Genomic DNA, 19,960 nt, shown 5'->3' on the forward strand with positions numbered 1-19,960 from the left:
GATCTGGAAAAGGCATATGACAAGGTGCCAAGAGAGAAGCTATTCAATACACTACAGTTATATGGTGTCAATGGGGCATTATATCAAGCAATACTTAGTCTTTATTTGAGTTGTAAGTCAGCAGTTAGAATTGAAGGAAGTACAGGAAGATGGTTCAATGTTAAATCTGGTGTGATGTATGGATAATGTATGAAGGATGTACATTATCCCCTATGTTATTATCTATATGGATCACATTATGAAGGAAAGTGGTATTAAACATGATATAAAAATTGGAGATATTAATGTCAACTCTTTGCTTTATGCAGACGATGTTATACTTCTAAATAAATCCGCTACAAGTCTGCAAGATTCTTTGACTAAATTGAATAACTGTTGTAATAGATATGGTATGAGGGTCAGCAATAAAAAGACAAAGAGAATGAAAATAGGCAGAATCGTTGAAAATGTCAACTGCGTTGAGAACCTGTGGAACACGTAAAACATTTCAGCTACTTAGGCACGATTTTTAGTGAAGATGGTAAATTAAATATGGAAATAGACAACAGAATCAACAAAGCTGGTATGGTAGAAAGTGAAATGAATAATTTATATGGAATAAGAAAGAAATTATCCAAAACACTAAATTAACTGTATACAAGACAGTGTTCAAACAAATTTTAACTTATGGATCTGAGAACGGGGTTAGATGTAAAACACTTGACCAAAGACTAGAGACCACAGATATGAGAGTCCTGAGAAAGATTAGAGGCATGAACAGATGGCATCAATGGCAATATCATATTAAAAACGAGGATATTAGGAAAGAACTCGACATTATCAGCATCCAAGAATGCGTTAGCAGAGGTAATCTCAGGTGTAATGGTCATTTAAAAAGAATGGGCGAGGAAAGATTAGCAAAACAAGTGTTCTCTGCCAGGTTGGCAGGAAAACGACCCAGAAGAAGACCAAGGCATAGGTGGATTGATACGGAACAACATGCCTTGGACGATAGAAATATAAGATCTGATAATTTCCTAATATCCTCTTTTTAATATGATATTGCCATTGATGCCATTTCTTCATGCCCCTAATCTTTTCTCAGGATTCTCATAACTGCAGTGTCTAGTCTTTAGTCAAGTGATTTATTTCTAACCCAACTCTCAGATTCATAAGTTAAAACTGGTTTGAACACTGTCTTTTATACAGCTAATTTAGTGTTACGACTAATTTCTCTCTTATTCCATATTAATTTATTCAATTGACTTCTCACCATACCAGTTTTGCTGATTCGGTTGTCTATTTCTATATTTAATTTACCATCTTCCCTAAAAATCGTGCCTAAATAGCTGAAAAGTTTTACTTGTTCCACAGGTTCTCCATTCACAACACAGTTGACATTTTCAATGATTCTGCCTATTTTCATTGTCTTTGTCTTTTTATTGCTGACCTTCATACCATATCTATAACAGTTATTCAATTTAGTCAGAGAATCTTGCAGACTTGTAGCAGATTTATTTAAAAGAATAACATCATCCGCATAAAGCAAAGATATCATGTTTAATACCACTTTCCTTCATAACGTGATCCATATAGATAATGAATAACAGAGGGGATAATGTATATCCTTTTCTCATACCAGATTTAACATTAAACCATCCCTGTACTTACTTCAATTCTAACTGCCGACTTACAACTCAAATAAAGACTAAGTATTGCTTGATATAATGCCCCATTGACACCATATAACTTTAGTGTATTGAATAGCTTCTCTCTTGGAACCTTTTCATGTGCCTTTTCCAAATCGACAAAACTTAAATACAGATCTTTATTATATTCCCATGCTTTCTCGACTATTTGTCGTAAAGTGAAGATCTGATCCTGACAGCCTCTATCTGGCCTGAATCCAGCTAGTTCTTGACCAAGTTTTTCTTCCACAATTCTTCTCAACCGTTTCTCAAGTATACTTGCATAGATCTTACCAGGAATACTCAGTAGAGAAATACCTCTGTAATTCTCACATTCAGTTTTATTTCCCTTTTTTATATATGGGTACTATGAGAGCTCTACTCCAATCATCGGTAATTCTTCCCTCTGTCCAGGCTTTCTGAGGTATGCAGTGCAACCACTGTAAGACTCTTATACCACCATACTTCAGCATTTCTGGTTAAATATCATCTACTCCTGCTGCATTTCCAAATTTCAAGCCTTTGATGGCATTTTCTATTTCAAGTATGGATATGTATTACTGATTGCATGCCTGGTCAGTGTTTTTGACTACTGTGCTGTCACCACTGCTTGTTTCATTTAGCAGTTTTTCAAAGTAACTACTCCATACTTCAAGGATATCTTTTTTTCCTGTTTTCATGTCACCTTTATAATCTCTAACTCCTTTTACAGTACTCTTTCCTCCATTCCTAAGCTTCTTCAACAACCTCCAGAATATTTTGCCACCTTCTTGATATTTATGTTCTATATTCTTGCCAAAGTCCTCCTATTACTTTTGTTTAGCTAGTTTTATACAGTGTTTAGCATTCTTGCATTTGTCTCTGTATTCTCTAAGAACACAAGCTGACTTCTTTGCCAGGAACTTGTGATATGCTTTCTTCTTTTCCTTCACTGCCTCTTTAACTTCCTGTGTCCACCATGGAGTTCTGATTTTTCTATCCTTGCAGACAACCTCACCACATACCTCCCTGGCTGAATCAATCAGGGCTTTCTTTCAAGGCTTACCACTGAATCTCCAAGGTTTGGTTCCTGTTCTCAAACTCTTTCATTTTTTCTTCAATAATCTTTGTGTATTTTAGTCTCCAGTTCACATCTGATAGGTGCTCAATTTTCATTCGCTTTAAAACTTTCTTACATGTTATTCTTTTCAATATGAAATTCAATTTTATCCTGCTCAAGACTAAATAGTGATCACTTCCAATTTCAAAATCCTCTGTACACTCTGGTGTCCTGCATCTGGAAGAAAACATCACTATCAACAATAACATAGTCAATGAGACTTTTCTCCATGTGAATTTGTGCACATTTTTATGTTGCAACATGGTGTTAGTAATAACCAGTCCATGTCCTGAGAAGAAATCCAACAGATATTTGCCATTATTATTAGCTTTGCTCTTTTCTCCAAATTTTCCCAAAATATTTTTGTATGTCTGACAATCATTTCCTACTATGCTATTTAGATCTCCAACAAGGACCAACTTTACCTTTTTCATTGTGTCAGTTGCTTTTTCTAAAGCATCAAAAAATTCCTCCACTTCTACCTCAGTAGAAACTTCTGTGGGACAATAGGCACAAATAAGGCTCATTGTCCAGTTCCCCATTCTCATATTTGCCCACATTACTCTACTTGAGACTGACTTCCATTCAAGAAGATTAGCCTCGTATTTTGTTGTATACTATGGCTGCTACTCCTTTTCCTTGATTGTCATTGCCTGAATATAACATTTTATATTTATTGCTCAGGAAGATCTCAACAGTTTTTGTCTTTTTTGTTTCAGTCACTCTATTATGTCGATCTGGTACTTATCTAATTCCTCAGCTAGATCCATTTCTTTGCCATTCAGGTTTCTTATGTTGATAGTACCGATCTTTCACTCTGGTGATGTTGAGTTGGGGTGTGTTTTCAGATTTGTTCCAGTAGCTGATTTTTCGATGTTTGCCCTGGTTCCCTGGTGAAAACAACTGGGGCCTTGTTTAACCGGGCGACGCTCCAGCAGGCATGAAATTTTGTCATGTTGTACCATCATTTTTATTTTGTTTTAACCAATAAGAATACAATTTGGTCGGCTAAATTCAAAATTGCCAGCCCATCCTTGTTCGTTCAGTATCCAAGCAGATACCCAACAGGGTGCACCACGAGAAGGTGAGGATTGGACATTAGGTCAGAAGCCCTGGTCGGTTCTCCGCATTCCTTTAAAGGCTATGTGGAGGTCTCCTCTCAGTTATACAGCTTTGATCCTTAAGCACCCCATCAAAATATCAAACTTTGTCAAAGTAAATGGCATAATAAATAATATATTTAAGCCATCCCTAGTATAAAAGCACACTAGAATCAGACTATATAATGTCTTGTCAAAACCAACTCTACTAATATACGGAAGCGAAACATGGACAATAAAAAGGAAAGATGAAAAACGAATTCAAACAGCAGAAATGAAGTTTCTCAGAAAAATTGCTGGATATACCAAGTGGGACCATAAAACAAATGAAGAAAGTTTACAATCTATGAAAATAAATTATTATTATTATTATTATGGGTATCTCCATGGAGTCAGTAGACTCATCGAGGGAAACTCAAACTATCAAAAACAATATTTATCATATCTCTTCTTGAATTCATTTACAGATGAAGAGCTGTAAAACCAATTAATAAAACCAATTACCGTATTTGCCGGCTTATAACATGTACCCCCTTTTTTGTACACATTTTTAGGGAAAAAAACTTTATCACTGAATATAATGAATTTGCAGTATTTCAAATATAAAATAATAAGTAGGTCTACTTTCAACAAATACCTAATCTAACTAGGAAAAAGTATCCGCCTTTTAATCTTCTTCGTCAAAACCCAGAAATTCATCTCCAGAGCTAAATGACGAACGAGGCACTTGGAACGTCTTCTAAATTAGAATCTGGGTCCTCATACAACAAATTGTCCTCTGTACCATCAAGTGCATTACTAATAACACACTTCTTAAATGATTTAACCACTGTCTCGGTTTTCACAGAATCCCTCCTCCATCCATCCAGCCTTTTGCGTGAACATGTACAAACACTCCTTTAAGAAGTTTTTCTTTGGGTAGCGTCTTCCTTTTAAAAATCAATAGTGGCAGCAACTTTGTCCCATCAACACAGCAGAATAAAACAACCATGCAGTGAGTTTTTTTCGTGCCCCGAAATTTTAAAAGTAACACTCTTTGTGGCTTTGGAATCTACATAACTCTACGTAACTCGGAACAGAGAAAATTTCCAGAAACGAAAGTAATAAAAAAACTGAGTATAAGACGCACCCTGTTTTTCAGACCTATTTTGAAAGAAAAAAAAATGCATCTTATACGCCGGCAAATATGGTAATTACTACATAAGACAGTATAAAGTAAAATGGCTAGAACATTTAAATCGAATAGACAACAGCAGACTACCGAAAATATTATACAGATACAAAATAAGTGGAAAAAGAAGAATCTGAAGACCAAGAAAGAGATGGTGTATGACCGGAACAGGCCACTTGGCCTAAAATCCATGTTAGGAGGAAGAAGGGGCATTGTTTTTGATTTTTCTGTTGACATTATCATTCCATAATCATTGGCTATCTCATTTAAATCTAAAATATCTTCCTGTAAGTTATCTTCAGAATTTGAAATTATTATTTGGTCATCAGCAAAAAGGATAATGTTTAAGTTCACAGTAAGAAAAAGTTTAATACCTTGATGGAAATTTCGATTCCAATTTATTATTATTTCATTTAGGTAAATATTAAAAAGAGTTGATGAGAGGGGACATCCCTGTCGGACTCCTTGGTTTATCTCTCTCGTATATGATAGTTCATAATTTAATCTTATTTGTATTTGATTATTTTCATATATCATATGAAAATTTTTCAAAATTTATGATAGCTTTTAGAATATTATTTGGTATTTGTCTTTCTTTTAATATGCTAAATAAAAGGCTTCTTTTAACTTTGTCAAATGCTTTTTCAAAGTCAATAAATGTAATATGCGTTTCTAAATTATATTCTCTTCTTTTCTCTATTATTAATTTTAGGCAAAAGGCCTGATCTACACATGATCGTCCTTTTCTAAATCCATTCTGTACTTCTAAAATAAAGTTTTCAGAATATTTTATTAGTTTGTTATTTAAAATTTTGCTATATATTTTATAACAGGAATTTAGAATACTTAAACTCTATAATTTTTAGGGTCATCTCTACTACCTGTTTTTAAAGATGGGGGATCACAACTGCTTTTTCCCATTCTATTGATGGGTCACTTTTTGAATAGATTTTATTTTAAAATAATAGGAGTCTTGCTTTGAACCTTATTCCTACAAAGCTGTATAACTGAGAGGAGACCTTCACATAGCCTTTAAAGGAATGCAGAGAACCGACCAGGGCTTCTAACCTAATGTCCAATACTCACCTTCTCAGGATGCCCCCTGTTGGGTATCTACCTGGATACTGAACAAACGAGGATGGGATGGTAATTTGGGATTTAGCCGACCAAATTGTATTCTTATTGGTTAAACCAAAATACAAAATGATGGTACAACATGACAAAATTTCATGCCGACTGGGACGTCGCCCGGTTAAACAGCAAAAAGCCACCTACTGGAACATATCTGAAAGCACACCCCAACTCAACATCAACAGAGTTAAAGATCGGTACTATCAACATAAGAAGCCTGAATGGCAAAGAAATGGAGCTAGCTGAGGAATTAGATAAGTACCAGATCGACATAATAGGGGTGATTGAAACAAAAAACACAAAAACTAGTGAGATCTATCTGAGCAATAAATACAAAATGTTATATTCAGGAAATGATTTCAAATGGTCCAACAAATAAAACTCCAAGATTTAGGTCATGTGACCAAGGAATCCATATAATTGGACTATCTATACCACGCTGCTTCTCCTCACTCCAAGGGACTGTACCAATCATCGAGTACATAATGGAAGATGTTTTCTACCAGGTTTTGCAATCAAGAAAAGAAGGAGTAGCCATAGTATTCAATACTAAATACGAGGCTAATCTTCTTGAATGACAGACAATCTCAAGTAGAGTGATGTGGGCTAATATCAGAATGGGGAATTGGACAATGAGACTTATTTGTGCCTATGGTCCCACAGAAGGTTCTACTAAGGTAGAAGTGGAGGAATTTTTTGATGTTGACACAATGAAAAAGGAAAAGTTGGTCCTTGTTGGGGATCTAAATAGCATAGCAGGAAATGATTGTCAGACATACAAAAATATTTTGGGAAAATTTGGAGAAAAGAGCAAAGCTAATAATAATGGCAAATACCTGTTGGATTTCTGCTCAGGACATGGACTGGTTATTACTAACATCATGTTCCACATAAAAATGTAAACAAATTCACATGGAGAGAAGAAGCAAGGAATAAGAAAAGTCTCATTGACTATGTTATTGTTGATAGTGATGTTTTCTCCCTGGTGCAGGACACCAGAGTGTACAGAGGATTTGAAATTGGAAGTGATCACTATTTAGTCTTGAGCAGGATAAAAGTGAATTTCATATTGAAAAGAATAACATGTAAGAAAGTTTTAAAGCGAATAAAAGTTGAGCAGCTCTCAGATGTTAACTATAGACTAAAATACACAAAGATTATTGAAGAAAAAATGAAAGAGTTTGAGAACAGGAACCAAACCTTGGAGATTCAGTGGCAAGCCTTGAAAGAAAACCCTGATTGATTCAGCCAGGGAGGTATGTGGTGAGGTTGTCTGCAAGGATAGAAAAATCAGAACTCCATGGTGGACACAGGAAGTTAAAGAGGCAGTGAAGGAAAAGAAGAAAGCATATCAAAAGTTCCTGGCAAATAAGTCAGCTTCTGCTCTTAGAGAATACAGAGACAAATGCAAGAAAGCGAAACACTGTGTAAAAGCTAGCTAAACAAAAGTAATGGGAGGACTTTGGCAAGAACAGAGAAAATAAATATCAAGAAGGTTGTAAGATATTCTTGAGGTTGTTGAAGAAGCTTAGAAATGGAAGAAAGAGTGCTGTAAAAGGAGTTTGAGATGATAAAGGTGATATGAAAACGGAAGAAAAAGATATCCTTGAAGTATGGATTAATTACTTCGAAAAATTGCTAAATGAAACAAGCAGTGATTGCACAGTGGTAAAAAAACACTGAACATGCATACAGTCAGTAATACATATCCATACTTGAAGTAGAAAAAGCCATCAAAGGATTGAAATGTGGAAAGGCAGCAGGAATTATTATTATTGTTATTGTTGTTGTTTCCGGTGACTCCAGAGAGTCCTTAAACTCATCGAGGGAGGCCCTAAACATCATGTCCACACACCTATACGACATTCTCACAGTATCTATCATACCTTGCCTTGAACTCGCTGACCGTCATAGCACCCACAACAGACTCTGGCAGCTTATTCCACTCATTTACCACTCTAAAAGTAAAGAACCCAGCTCTAACACCCCTGCTAACAACACTCTTGCCCAGCTTCCATAGATGTCCCCTAGTTCTCCCACCACCAGTCCTGATCTCAAAATATCCTCTGAATTAATCCTATAGAATCCGTTTAGCAATTTGAATGTCTCAATCATATCTTCCCTTTTTCACCTATCAACTAGTTTCTGCAACCCACAAATCTTCAACCTGTTCTCATATGGTTCATTCCATAGACCTGCTATCATCTTAGTCACTCGCCTCTTGATCCTCTCCGCCTTCTCCCCATCAAGAAGGAACCGAGGTGACCAAATCTTCGCACAGCAGTCGAGATGAGGTCTTATCAAGGCTCGGTACAGAAGTACAATAACTTGCTTGTCTCTGCTCGTCAAGTTATTTTTCAACAACCAAGCGAGTTGATGAGCTGATTTAGCTACTTTTGCAATGTGCCCCCTAAACTTCATCTCCCTATCCACCAACACTCCCAAGTCCCTGGCCTCATCAATCTCCTGGAGTACAGTTCCACCAATGTGGTATACTGCTGCTAATCTTTTCACCCTAAAATGCATAACCTTACATTTTGTGACATTAAATTGGCATCCATTCTCCTTAGCCCAGAACTCCAATCTATCCAAGTCATCCTGCAAGATTTTGACATCTTCTGCATTCACTATCGCCCTACCCAACTTTGCATCATCAACGAACAAATGAACTGTTCCACTTAGATTCTTCCCTATATCGTTAATGAATAGATTGAACAGCAGTGGTCAAGAACAGAACCCTGCAGCACACCACTAGTCACAGGCCATCTTTTGGACTCTACTCCTGAATAAACTACTCTTTGATATCTCTCCATCAACCTCCCACCTATCCATCTCACCAACCCTATATCCATTCCCATATGCTGTAGTTTACGGGTTAGAATTCCATGTGGTATCCTGTGAAACGCCTTTGCCATGTTCAGCAGTATCACTGTAAACCCATTACCCTTATCCAGTTCAGCCGTCACCTTGTTATAAAACTTGAGCAAGTTACTGAGGCATGATCTACCATTCACAAAGCCATGCTGTCCCCTGTACAGCATCTCATTTTCATCAATTCATTCCTGTATTTTTCCCTTGCCTACTTTCTCCAAGACCTTGACAACGACTCCTGATATGCTGATCGGTCGGTAATTTGCAACCGTAGTCTTGGATCCTCCTTTATGCAGTGAAACTATTTTCCCCTCTTTCCACACCTTCGGGACTAAACCAGACCCGAGACACAGATTAAACAACATGGTCAAGGGCACTGATAATTCTTTAGCCGCTTCACGCAAGACCCGTGCCGGTATACCATCCAATCCCACAGATGTATTCACATTAAGGTTCTGTAATACTATTCACCTCCACTTCATTCATTACAATTCCTGGGTAAACTAATGGTTCCTTCATTTTTTCAATGTCACCACCTGGATGATATACTTTTGCGAAGTGTGCGCTCAGTAACTCCACTATATCGACTGATTCAGTGACCTCCTCACCATCGTCATTCCTTAAAATCATTTTGCCATGTACAGTTCTTTTTCTTGCTTGCGGCATATTGAAAGAACTGTTTGGGATTCTCTTTTGCTTGCATAGTTAGTTCCCTTTCATAATCTGCTTTTGCTTTTTTTTACCACACTCGTTATCCTTCTGGCCTGCATTTATACCGTTCGTGTGCCTGCATGTCACCCCTTTCTTTAAATTCCCTTCACAGTTGTTTCTTTTTTTGCAGATCAAGCTTAATGGTGTTATTCTTCCATTTAACCCCTACTTGTTTTACTATTTGGACCCTAGGTATACAATCAGCCATAACCTCCTTTAAATGCTCCTTGACCACTTCCCATGCTCTATCGATGTCCAGCTCTTGCAGTTGTACATGCTGGCACTGATCCAAGCAATCGCCTAAGCTTGTCATACTTGCCAGCATGGTAATTCCACATATACCCTGTCTTAATCGAAAATTCCACACCTTTAGCCACCTCCCAGGCCAAGACCTTATGATCACTCTCACCAATAGGTGGCAACATGGTCATATTCATTACAGTCAAATTCTGAGATGCTATTACCAGATCAAGCACTCTCACACCCTAGTATTTTCAATTACATGCTGTCTCATATAGTTATCCCTTAATAATTGGAATAAAATCCATTTCCTTCCTCACATGTGTCCTCTCCTCCTTCCAATCAATGTTACCATAGTTGAAATACCCCATAATAATTACCCTCCTTCCACTCATTTCATCAATTTGTTTATGCATACTATCTCCACCATCTATTCCATCACCTGGTCTATAGCAACACCCAACTGTATATTTTATTCTGCCAGTCTCTATCTCACACCAAATAGCCTCAAATGAGCTCGTTTCACTATCCTGCGATACAACTTCAATTCTCCTTGGCTGCAGTTCATCAGCTATCATCAATAACACCCCTCCCCCCCCCCCATTTTATTCTCTCTGTCCCTCCTAAACACACTATAACCTACACATTCTATCCCACTAACTATATCATCTTCCGTCAGCCATGTTTCACTAATGCCAATAACCTGTGGCCAGGAAGAGCCAATCAAGGCCAAAAATTCTTCCTTCTTGTTCCTAATACACCTGGCATTAGTATACATGAAATGCAGTGATCCCTATGTCCCACCCCTATCTTGATGTGTTATTCTAAATGACCCATTCTCATTTATTGTCCTTAGTGCTGGCTCGGGTACATTATATATATTCAACTGTCTCACTGATGTCTGCATATCCACTCCCCACCCCCTCCTTGGTAGTTCTAGTTTCCCTGGTTCTGCACATCCATTTTCACTTCATTCAGCAACATTTTTTCAGTCTCCACACACCAAGTCCATTCAAATGCAGGCCATCCATCTTGTATAAATCCTTTCGTCCATCAAACTCATTCCACACGTCCACGAATTCCACACCACACTGTCTGCATAACCTGCGCATAATGTCATTTGCGATTATGGCCCTCCTTCTAAACTCCTCTCTGTCATACCGCGGCAACAGACTCACCATTCTAACTCTGTCACTCTTTTCTTTCGCTACCTTTAACAATACTTTCAAGTCCTCTCTCATAAAAAAATTATCACCTTTCAATTCATTCGTACCTGCTACAACTATTAATTCTTTCACCCTCTGTTTTTGCACTCTAATACTCTCACTTATATCCTTAAATTTCGCACCCAGTAAGTACAATTTAGTTACACTCCCATCTATCACTCCTCTTAATTATGAGTCACCACACAACACTCTTTCCTTCATTTCAGAAACTCTCCCACTCTTACGCTGCTTATTTACGTTAGCCGAATCACTCTGGAAAGAGTTTTGCAGGTGCTCTAATTGCCGCTGTGCATTTTGTATCACTGCGCGCAACCTAGCGATCTCACTTCCTACAAATAATTCCTCAATTTCTCCAGCATTTCTGGTCGATTAGATGATATTCGACCAGAAATGCTGAAGTATGGTGGTATAAAAGTCTAACAGGGGCTGCACAGCATAGTTCAGAATGCTTGGACAGAGGGACGAATTCCCGATGTTTGGAGCAGAGCTCTAATAGTACCCATATATAAAAAGGGAAATAAAACTGAATATGAGAATTACAGAGGTATTTCCCTACTGAGTGTTCCTGGCAAGATCTATGCAAGTATACTTGAGAAACGGTTGAGAAGGATTGTGGAAGAAAAGCTTGGTGAAGAACAAGCTGGATTCAGGCCAAATAGAGGCTGTCAGGATCAGATCTTCACTTTACGACAAATTTTTAAGAAAGCATGGGAATATAACAAAGATTGTATTTGAGTTTTGCCGATCTGGAAAAGGCATATGACAAGGTGCCAAGAGAGAAGCTATTCAATACGCTACAGTTATATGGTGTCAATGGGGCATTATATCAAGCAATACTTAGTCTTTATTTGAGTTGTAAGTCAGCAGTTAGAATTGAAGGAAGTACAGGAAGATGGTTTAATGTTAAATCTGGTGTGAGACAAGGATATACATTATCCCCTCTGTTATTCATTATCTATATGGATCACATTATGAAGTAAAGTGGTATTAAACATGATACCAGAATTGCAGATGTTAATATCAGCTCTTTGCTTTATGCAGACGATGTTATACTTCTAAATAAATCCACTACAAGTTTGCAAGATTCCCTGACTAAATTGAATAACTGTTGTAATAGATACGGTATGAAGGTCGGCATTAAAAAGACAAAGACAATGAAAATAGGTAGAATTGTTGAAAATGGCAACTGTGTTGTGAACGGGGAACCTGTGGAACAAGTTAAACATTTCAGCTACTTAGGCACGATTTTTACTGAAGATGGTAAATTAAATATGGAAATAGACAACAGAGTTAACAAACCTGGTATGGTAGGAAGTCAACTGAATAAATTCATATGGAATAAAAGTGAAATTAGTCGGAACACTAAATTAGCTGTATACAAGACAGTGTTCAAACCAGTTTTAACTTATGGATCTGAGAGCTGGGTCAGAAGTAAAACACTTGACCAAAGACTAGAGACTGCAGATATGAGAGTCCTGAGAAAGACTAGGGGCATGAACAGATGGCATCAATGAAAATATCATATTAAAAATGAGGATATTAGGAAAGAACTTGACTTTGTGAGCATCCAGGAATGCGTTAGCAGAGCTAATCTCAGATGGTATGGTCACTTAAGCAGAATGGGCGAGGAAAGATTAGCAAAACCAGTGTTCTCTGCCAGGTTGGAAGGAAAATGACCAAGATATAGGTGAATTGATACAGTACAAAGTGCCTTAGATGATAGAAATATAAGATCTGATAATGTTGGAATCTTGACAAGTAACAGACTGATTTGGAGGAAAATTGTAGATAGGAATTTAGTAATGATGTAAATTTTCCATGTAGTACTATCATATCCTGTACATGTCAGGAATTTGATGATGGTGATAATTCTGGACCTAACTTATCTTCTCTGGGTGATTTTCCATTTGTTTATTGCAGGCTGATTTCTAATTCTTATTTAGTTATTTCCTTTTCATTAAATGTTTACCAGTTATCTTTTTTAAAATATTTATCTGTCCACAATTCTGTAGAGAAATTTAGAAATTCTTCTAATTTCAACTTGGTGTTTAATTTTACGTTTTAGTATCTGTACTTAAATGTTTCAAAATCTTATACACACATTGGGTCTTATTTTAGATAAATCATGTTCTAAATTAGAAACAAATTTGTTCCATGATTCTCTATGTCTTTTTCTGATTTCTTGCCAGCTATGGCTCTTATTCTTTTATATTCTATTTCATAACCAAAAATTTTATATTACAACAGGTCTACCAGCTTCTCACGTCACATCTTTTATTTTTCAACATTACCTTTATATTTTCTACACTGATGACCCAGAAGTAATCTGTGGTGAAAATAGTTTGTGTCTTCTTATCTTATTTATTGCTGTGTATTTCAATTTTTACAATGTACTAACCCCCTTCCTCGTTATTGACTATTTTGGTGAAAGGTTCTTGATTTCATGCTCCATGGTAATACAGCAAGGGCAACCTCTTAGCAAACGTCTGGAACACATTCCATTGATTTGAAACACTGTCTAGAGCCTGGACACAATGCTATATGAGATTTAAAACTCTGGAAATATTAGTAATTCTGCAGCCTTCAAGCTTTCCAATAATTCTTCCCTGCAAAAAATCATCTAGTGATATCTTTGAGACATTACAAGACATCTCAGGTCTGCAATTTATTCCTACAGAAAAAGAGCTTCCTTCAAACACAATTGGCTTCACATGGCCTTTGAATGTATACCCATTTTCTACTTGAAATCATCAGTTATACAAATTGACACAAGCTGGTTCGTCTGATTTTTGTGGGTTGTAATCATCAGAAATAGTGTTCGTCCTTAGGTTTTGAACAGCCATGTATAAAAAAATAAAAAAAATCATCTAACGCCTATGTTGTTCCTGTATAGGGAGTAGGCGTGGCCGTTTACCCTATCTAACGTTTGGAGACTGAATGGGCAGTTTAATCTCCACTGGTAGCCAATCAGAGAGATAGCTGATCCAAGGCTATCACTGATTCACTGGTACACAGTGAAGAAGGTGGCAAGCTAGTGCCGCCATCTCGTGGTCTCTAACCCTAACACAATATTTTTAATGTCTGAAAATAGTGTGGGTTCTACGGTCAATTTTCTTGAGTTTACGGGATGAAAAACCCGAGTTTCCGGGAGAAAAAACCCGCTAGCCCGTGCCAGAGATCGACTAACTCGGAACCGGCCGAAAAAAGGCTTAGAAAAATTTCCTCTAGTCGGCGACTATATTTGAACCACCAAATCCTTTCTAGGTGCGGTCATGCGCTGTAGAGTGCAAACACCACTTCTACTGAGCTACACAGGCTCCACCACAGCCATGTATTTAAATAATAATTAAATATAATTATTATTTTGCAATAATTTAACCCAATAATGATAGAATGCAAAATTGCTAAGAAAGATAAAATACAAGTATTTTTTAAATAATATTACTATATCTTCTTGCTTGGTCTTCTCGTATCTGAAGACTTGTGACCCTAGCCACAATGTCTCTCCATTTCTTTCTTTCTGTTTTTTGTTGCAACAGTGGCCAACTCCAAAGTAAGTCCAGTGATCTTTTTAATCTGGTCCAACTATCTTGGTCCCCCCCCGCTGTGCTGCCTCACTATGGGGGGGGGGGCAAAGCACATCGGGAGTATCATTACTCCTGGTAGGGCATCTCAAGGAGTGAAGGCCATCCCACTATGCCCAGTTAAATGCTAGCAGGTGAAGACAGAAGAGGAGATTGGCACCATCTGTCTTAATTTACTGCCCATTAGACATTCATGGCGAAAAGATTATTTAACACGGCACACCATGCCAGCTCAGACGTCGCTCGGTTCAACAAGGTCCGCATTGCCATTTGGTAACAGCTCCAGGGGTGGCAATGAGAAGTTAGCGATTGGCACTACCACCACCACTATCACTGACAAAAATAACAAAAGAACTGAATTCAGATTCAGACTCTGCAACCATTTAATGACCGGAACTTGGAATATTAGGACTCTACTACAATCAGGTCAACTCAAATTACTACAGCACGAATTAAAAGATATGAATGGGCTGTTATGGGACTTTGTGAAATTCGATGGCCCAAAACAGAAGAGCTAACAACAGATGAAGGACATTTGCTTCTTTACTCTGGATGTGACTGCAGCAGAAAAGAAGGTGTCAGGTTTTTGATACACAAATCATCACGAAATTCTGTCATGGAATTCAATCCTATCAATAGCAGAATTGTTCTAGTCTGCCTAAGAGGAAAACCACTCAATATCACCATCATACAGGTCTATGCCCTAACCAGGGCACGAGGACTCCAAAGTAGAGGAGTTTTATAGTCAACTTAATGCAACAATCACTGGAACGAATAGAAAAGATCTTTTGATTGTTTAGGGCAACTGGAATACCAAAATTGGAACAGACATCGGTAAGGATTTTCTCCCATTTGTCAGACCATATGCTATGGGAAGACAAATGAAAGAGGTTTTGAATTGATCAATTTTGCCTCACAAAATGAACTCACCATTACTAACACTCTATTTCCACATAAATCCAGGGGAAGTGCATATCCATCTTCCAGAAGATGGACATGGACTTCCCCTGATGGTAAAACACACAACCAAATTGACTTTATCCTTGTAAGCAGAAAATTTAAAAACTTCATCAACCTCAAAAGAACCAGATCATTTCCTGGAGCTGACATTGGCAGTGACCACAATATGGTCATCACAACTGTGAATACGAAAATGAGGGAAATATTATCTACAAAATCAACTCGTAAAAGATAAAAGATAATCAAGACCAAGAAACTATCTTGGTCTTGGATGGCCTCTTTTTTCTTGGTCTTTCCACTTTGCCCTGAATAATAAGTTTTTCCACAATGTCATTTTCACATCTTGAAATGTGACCAAAATATATGAGAATTCTTTCATTTACAATGTCATAGTCTGCCTCTTGATTTTTATTTGACTTATTATACATTCATTAGACCTTTTGTCCATTAATTAGTCCACAAATATTTTCTGCAACTGCACCATTGCTGCCATCAGCATGGTAATTCTTCTTTTAATTTCTGGTTGACAACTACTCTTGGTGTTTATTAGAACTCCAAGGTAAATGAATTCATCCACCTTTACGAAGTCAATGTTATGGATGAAATTGTCATTTTCATCTATGGGCATGTATTTTGTTTTATAATGTTTAATTCTTAAACCATATTTCAGGCTTTCCCATTCAACTTCTTTAATCAGTGGCTCAAGTTCTGTTGCTGGCAATAAGAACGGTATCGTCAGCATATCTAAGATTGTATAGATCAGGAAAGAGTATGCATCGTTTTCTCACACCTTTCTTGATGTTGAACTTTTAAATGTTTTTCCATCTATCTTCATCGCAGCCTGATTCATCTCATTGAGTTGTTTTAAAAGGTGTGTCAAGTGTTCTGGGATGCCCATTTTACTTAGTATTTTCCACAGGTCCTCCCACCTGACAGTCAAATGCTTTAGCATAATCAATGAAACACATATACAAGAGTATATTAAATTCTTGAGCATTTTAAACCAAGTGCCTTAGATTAGAATGATTTCTAGTTCCACATCCTTTTCTAAAACTTGCCTGTTCTGCAGGAAGTTGTTGCTAACGCCTTGTTATTCCCTTATAGGGAGTAGGCAAGGCCATTTTAGCCCTATCTAACTTTTGGAGACTGAGTGGGCAGTTCAATCTCCACTGGTAGCCAATCAGAGATAGCTAGTCCAAGGCTATCACTAATTAATCTGTATGCAGTAAAGAAGGCGGATAGCAAGTGCTGCCAGCTCATGGTCCCTAACACAATATTTTAATGTCTGAAATAGGGTGGGTTCTATTGTTGATTTTCCAGAGTTTATGGGAGAAAAAATCCGCTTGCCTGTGCCAGAGATCGACTAACTCGGGAACCAGTCTAAAAAAGACTCAGTAAATGTTCCTCTAGTCAGTGAAACTTGAACTCCAGATCTACTGTTGGGCCGTTTAGCGATAAGGAGTGCAACCACCACTTCCACTGAGCTACACGGGCTCTTGTTATGGTTCTATAATTATTGCATTTGTTAACAATTCCTTTTTTCTGTGTACTGGGATAAAAATGGATCTCACCGATTTTCCTGTCTCCCAAATTTTATTACAAATTTTTCTGATGATTTCAATTCCCATGGGTTCTAGACATGCAAGAAGTTTACTTAGTATTTGGTCGTAGCCTGGAGTTTTCCCTTTTCTAAGTTTTTTTAGAGCTTCTTCAACCTTTTCTTTTAAAATGCAAGGTCCCTTACGGAAGTCTCTGGTGTTTTCTTCCTTGAATGACACTGAATTATCTTTGTATAGATTTCATCAGTAAGAATACAATTGTTGACATCAGCTATAATTGATCTCTGGTTCAATTATGTTGAGCAACATCTGGAAGTTGCTGCTCAACATAATATTTTTTCAGTATTTTGGTATTTTTTAAATAATATTACTATACATTTGATAATACAAATACTATATAACTTTAACTATATAATTATATTTAATATAACTATATAACTATATTTAATATATAAATTATAAGTTTAATATGACTTTAAGAAATAACTAATTTAGATTTAACATTAGTCCAGAGTAGACTGACTTATGCACAGTAGACCCCCAAACTGACTTCTTCGTATCATGTGCAGTAATTGGGAATGTCCCTTGGAGATAAATACAGACTTCTGCACATCGTGCACAGTAAATCTAAAATCATTTTTTGTACATCATGCAGAGTAGAACCAAAACCACTTCTGCTTGCAGCAGTCCCATACCAAATAGTCCCAAATCAAAAGCATTATGCACATTCCACAGTATTCCCAAAACCAACCAACTTCTGCACGTTGTGTTCGGTAGTCCCAAAACCATCTTCTGCACATCTTGCACAGTAGACCAAAAACCAACTTCTGCACATCATGCACAGTATAACTAGAACTGCCTTCTGCAAATCATGTGCAGAAGGCAGTTCAAATCATTATGAAATCCTTCATAATGATTATAATCTAAACTAAAGAGGAAATCAGTAACCGTAATAAAGGGAATAAATTTCTGGAATCTTTGAGAAATAATTATCTCAAGAAGGATATAACAGAGGAATCAAGGGAATCAATAATCTTGGACTAGATAACGGCATTTAAAAATGCCACTCAAAAGGAAGTGTCAGTTTTACCTCCAGTAGTAGAGACTGATTGTGCTCTTTAACTGGGAGATGGCATAGAAGTCTTGGGCAGAAAGTATATAAATGGAATTAAATATAAATATGAGTGTATGCAGAATTAACCACAAAACCTAATTTCTTACCTTATTTGCTCTAAAATGTGTGAGATCTGATATGCAGTATTCTTTAAATAATTTGTCATAATATTTCTTTGCAAGCTTCTGCTCCCTAATAATAAAAAAAAAGTTTTCATAAATTCGTAATAATTTTTATTAAGTGATTATAATAATTTTAACTGGTTATAATTGATATTTAAAAACAGTTTGAGCATTCAATGTTAATCATAAAAAATTATCTGTATTCAAACTTTTATTGAAAAATACTTCTCAGTATGATAAAATTATTATTATGGGATACCTCCAAGGACTTGTCATGGGAAGACCCTCTGCTCCATTATTTCATCCTCTAACTACACATTAGTTTTTGTTCATTATTACTACAATAATTCTATTGAAGAAGACATGTCACTGTGAAAATCTACAAACCAATACAACAGGAGAAATAATATTTAAATGTATCAATGAATTTATGACGACTCTTGGAATAAGTTGGAAGAAATGTGTTGATGTATGCAGCGGTGGTGCAAAGTCAATGATAGAACCTGTGAAAGGGACAGTAACACAAATTAAAATGTTGCTAAAATGTATAAAAGTAGTCACTGTGTTCTTCATACACATGCATGGTTTGCTCAAAATATTCATTCATTTCTAAAATGTATTGTAGATGAAGCATGAAAATTATTAACTTTGTGAAAACATGACCGTTAAAACCAAGATTATTCAAAATTATATAGGAAGATATCTGCAGCCAACATACATCTTTGCTGGTATATGCTGAAATGAGATGGCTGACACGTGGCAGAGTTCTTATCAGATTGTTTGAATTATGAAAAGAGCTCGCTATAGTCTAAATTGTCAAGATTCCAAAAATTTTTATCAAAGTGAAAAGGGTCCCGATTAAAATAATTTTAGAACAGCTGCTCTATTAGCAGATCGCTTTAGAAACGTTTTTGGTTGAGTCGAATTACTTATCTAGCAGATATATTCACAAAATTGAATGATGTTTCTCTCTTCCTTCAAGGAAAAATTGTAAATATTTTCAACACAAAAGATAAATTACGATCATTATTATGAAAGTTACAATACTGGATCATGGACCCTTCAATATTAAAGAAAAACCAGAGGAACTATTTACTTTAGAATATGAAAATCTCATCAATCTGACATCAAATAGGCAAATAAAAGTTCAATTTAATGAAGTTTTATTAAACGAGTTGTGGTGTTCCTTAAAAGATACTAAACAGCAATTTGCTGTTTAGTATCACACATTTGTGTGAAAGTAGATTTTCACTCTACACTGTGACAAAAACAAAATATTGAAGTAAGTTGAATGCCATTCCTGATATTAGAATTTAGGTGTTCACAATTAAACCAAATTTTGAAAGAATATTGAACATTGATAGCGTTCAGATATCAAACACAACTCATTGCAGAGCTACATTAT

The 19,960-nt window shown here is 36.6% G+C and overlaps 1 protein-coding gene across 4 annotated transcripts in view; it reads right to left on the reverse strand.

Annotated features, from left to right (window-relative positions):
* LOC150106278 (protein FRA10AC1 homolog) overlaps window positions 1–19,960 on the reverse strand; it is a 242,899-nt gene that overhangs the window by 94,552 nt on the left and 128,387 nt on the right. For all 4 annotated transcript variants that reach the window (XM_090393066.1, XM_090393069.1, XM_090393068.1 and 1 more), the window contains one exon: window positions 18,541–18,625. In XM_090393066.1, the coding sequence (XP_090249192.1) occupies window positions 18,541–18,625 (85 nt within the window). The remainder of the gene's footprint in view (window positions 1–18,540; window positions 18,626–19,960) is intronic.

Source organism: Typopeltis vanoorti, chromosome 5, assembly GCF_054136105.1.
Source record: "Typopeltis vanoorti isolate ZY-2024b chromosome 5, IOZ_Tvanoo_1.0, whole genome shotgun sequence".
NCBI lineage: Eukaryota > Metazoa > Arthropoda > Arachnida > Uropygi > Thelyphonidae > Typopeltis > Typopeltis vanoorti.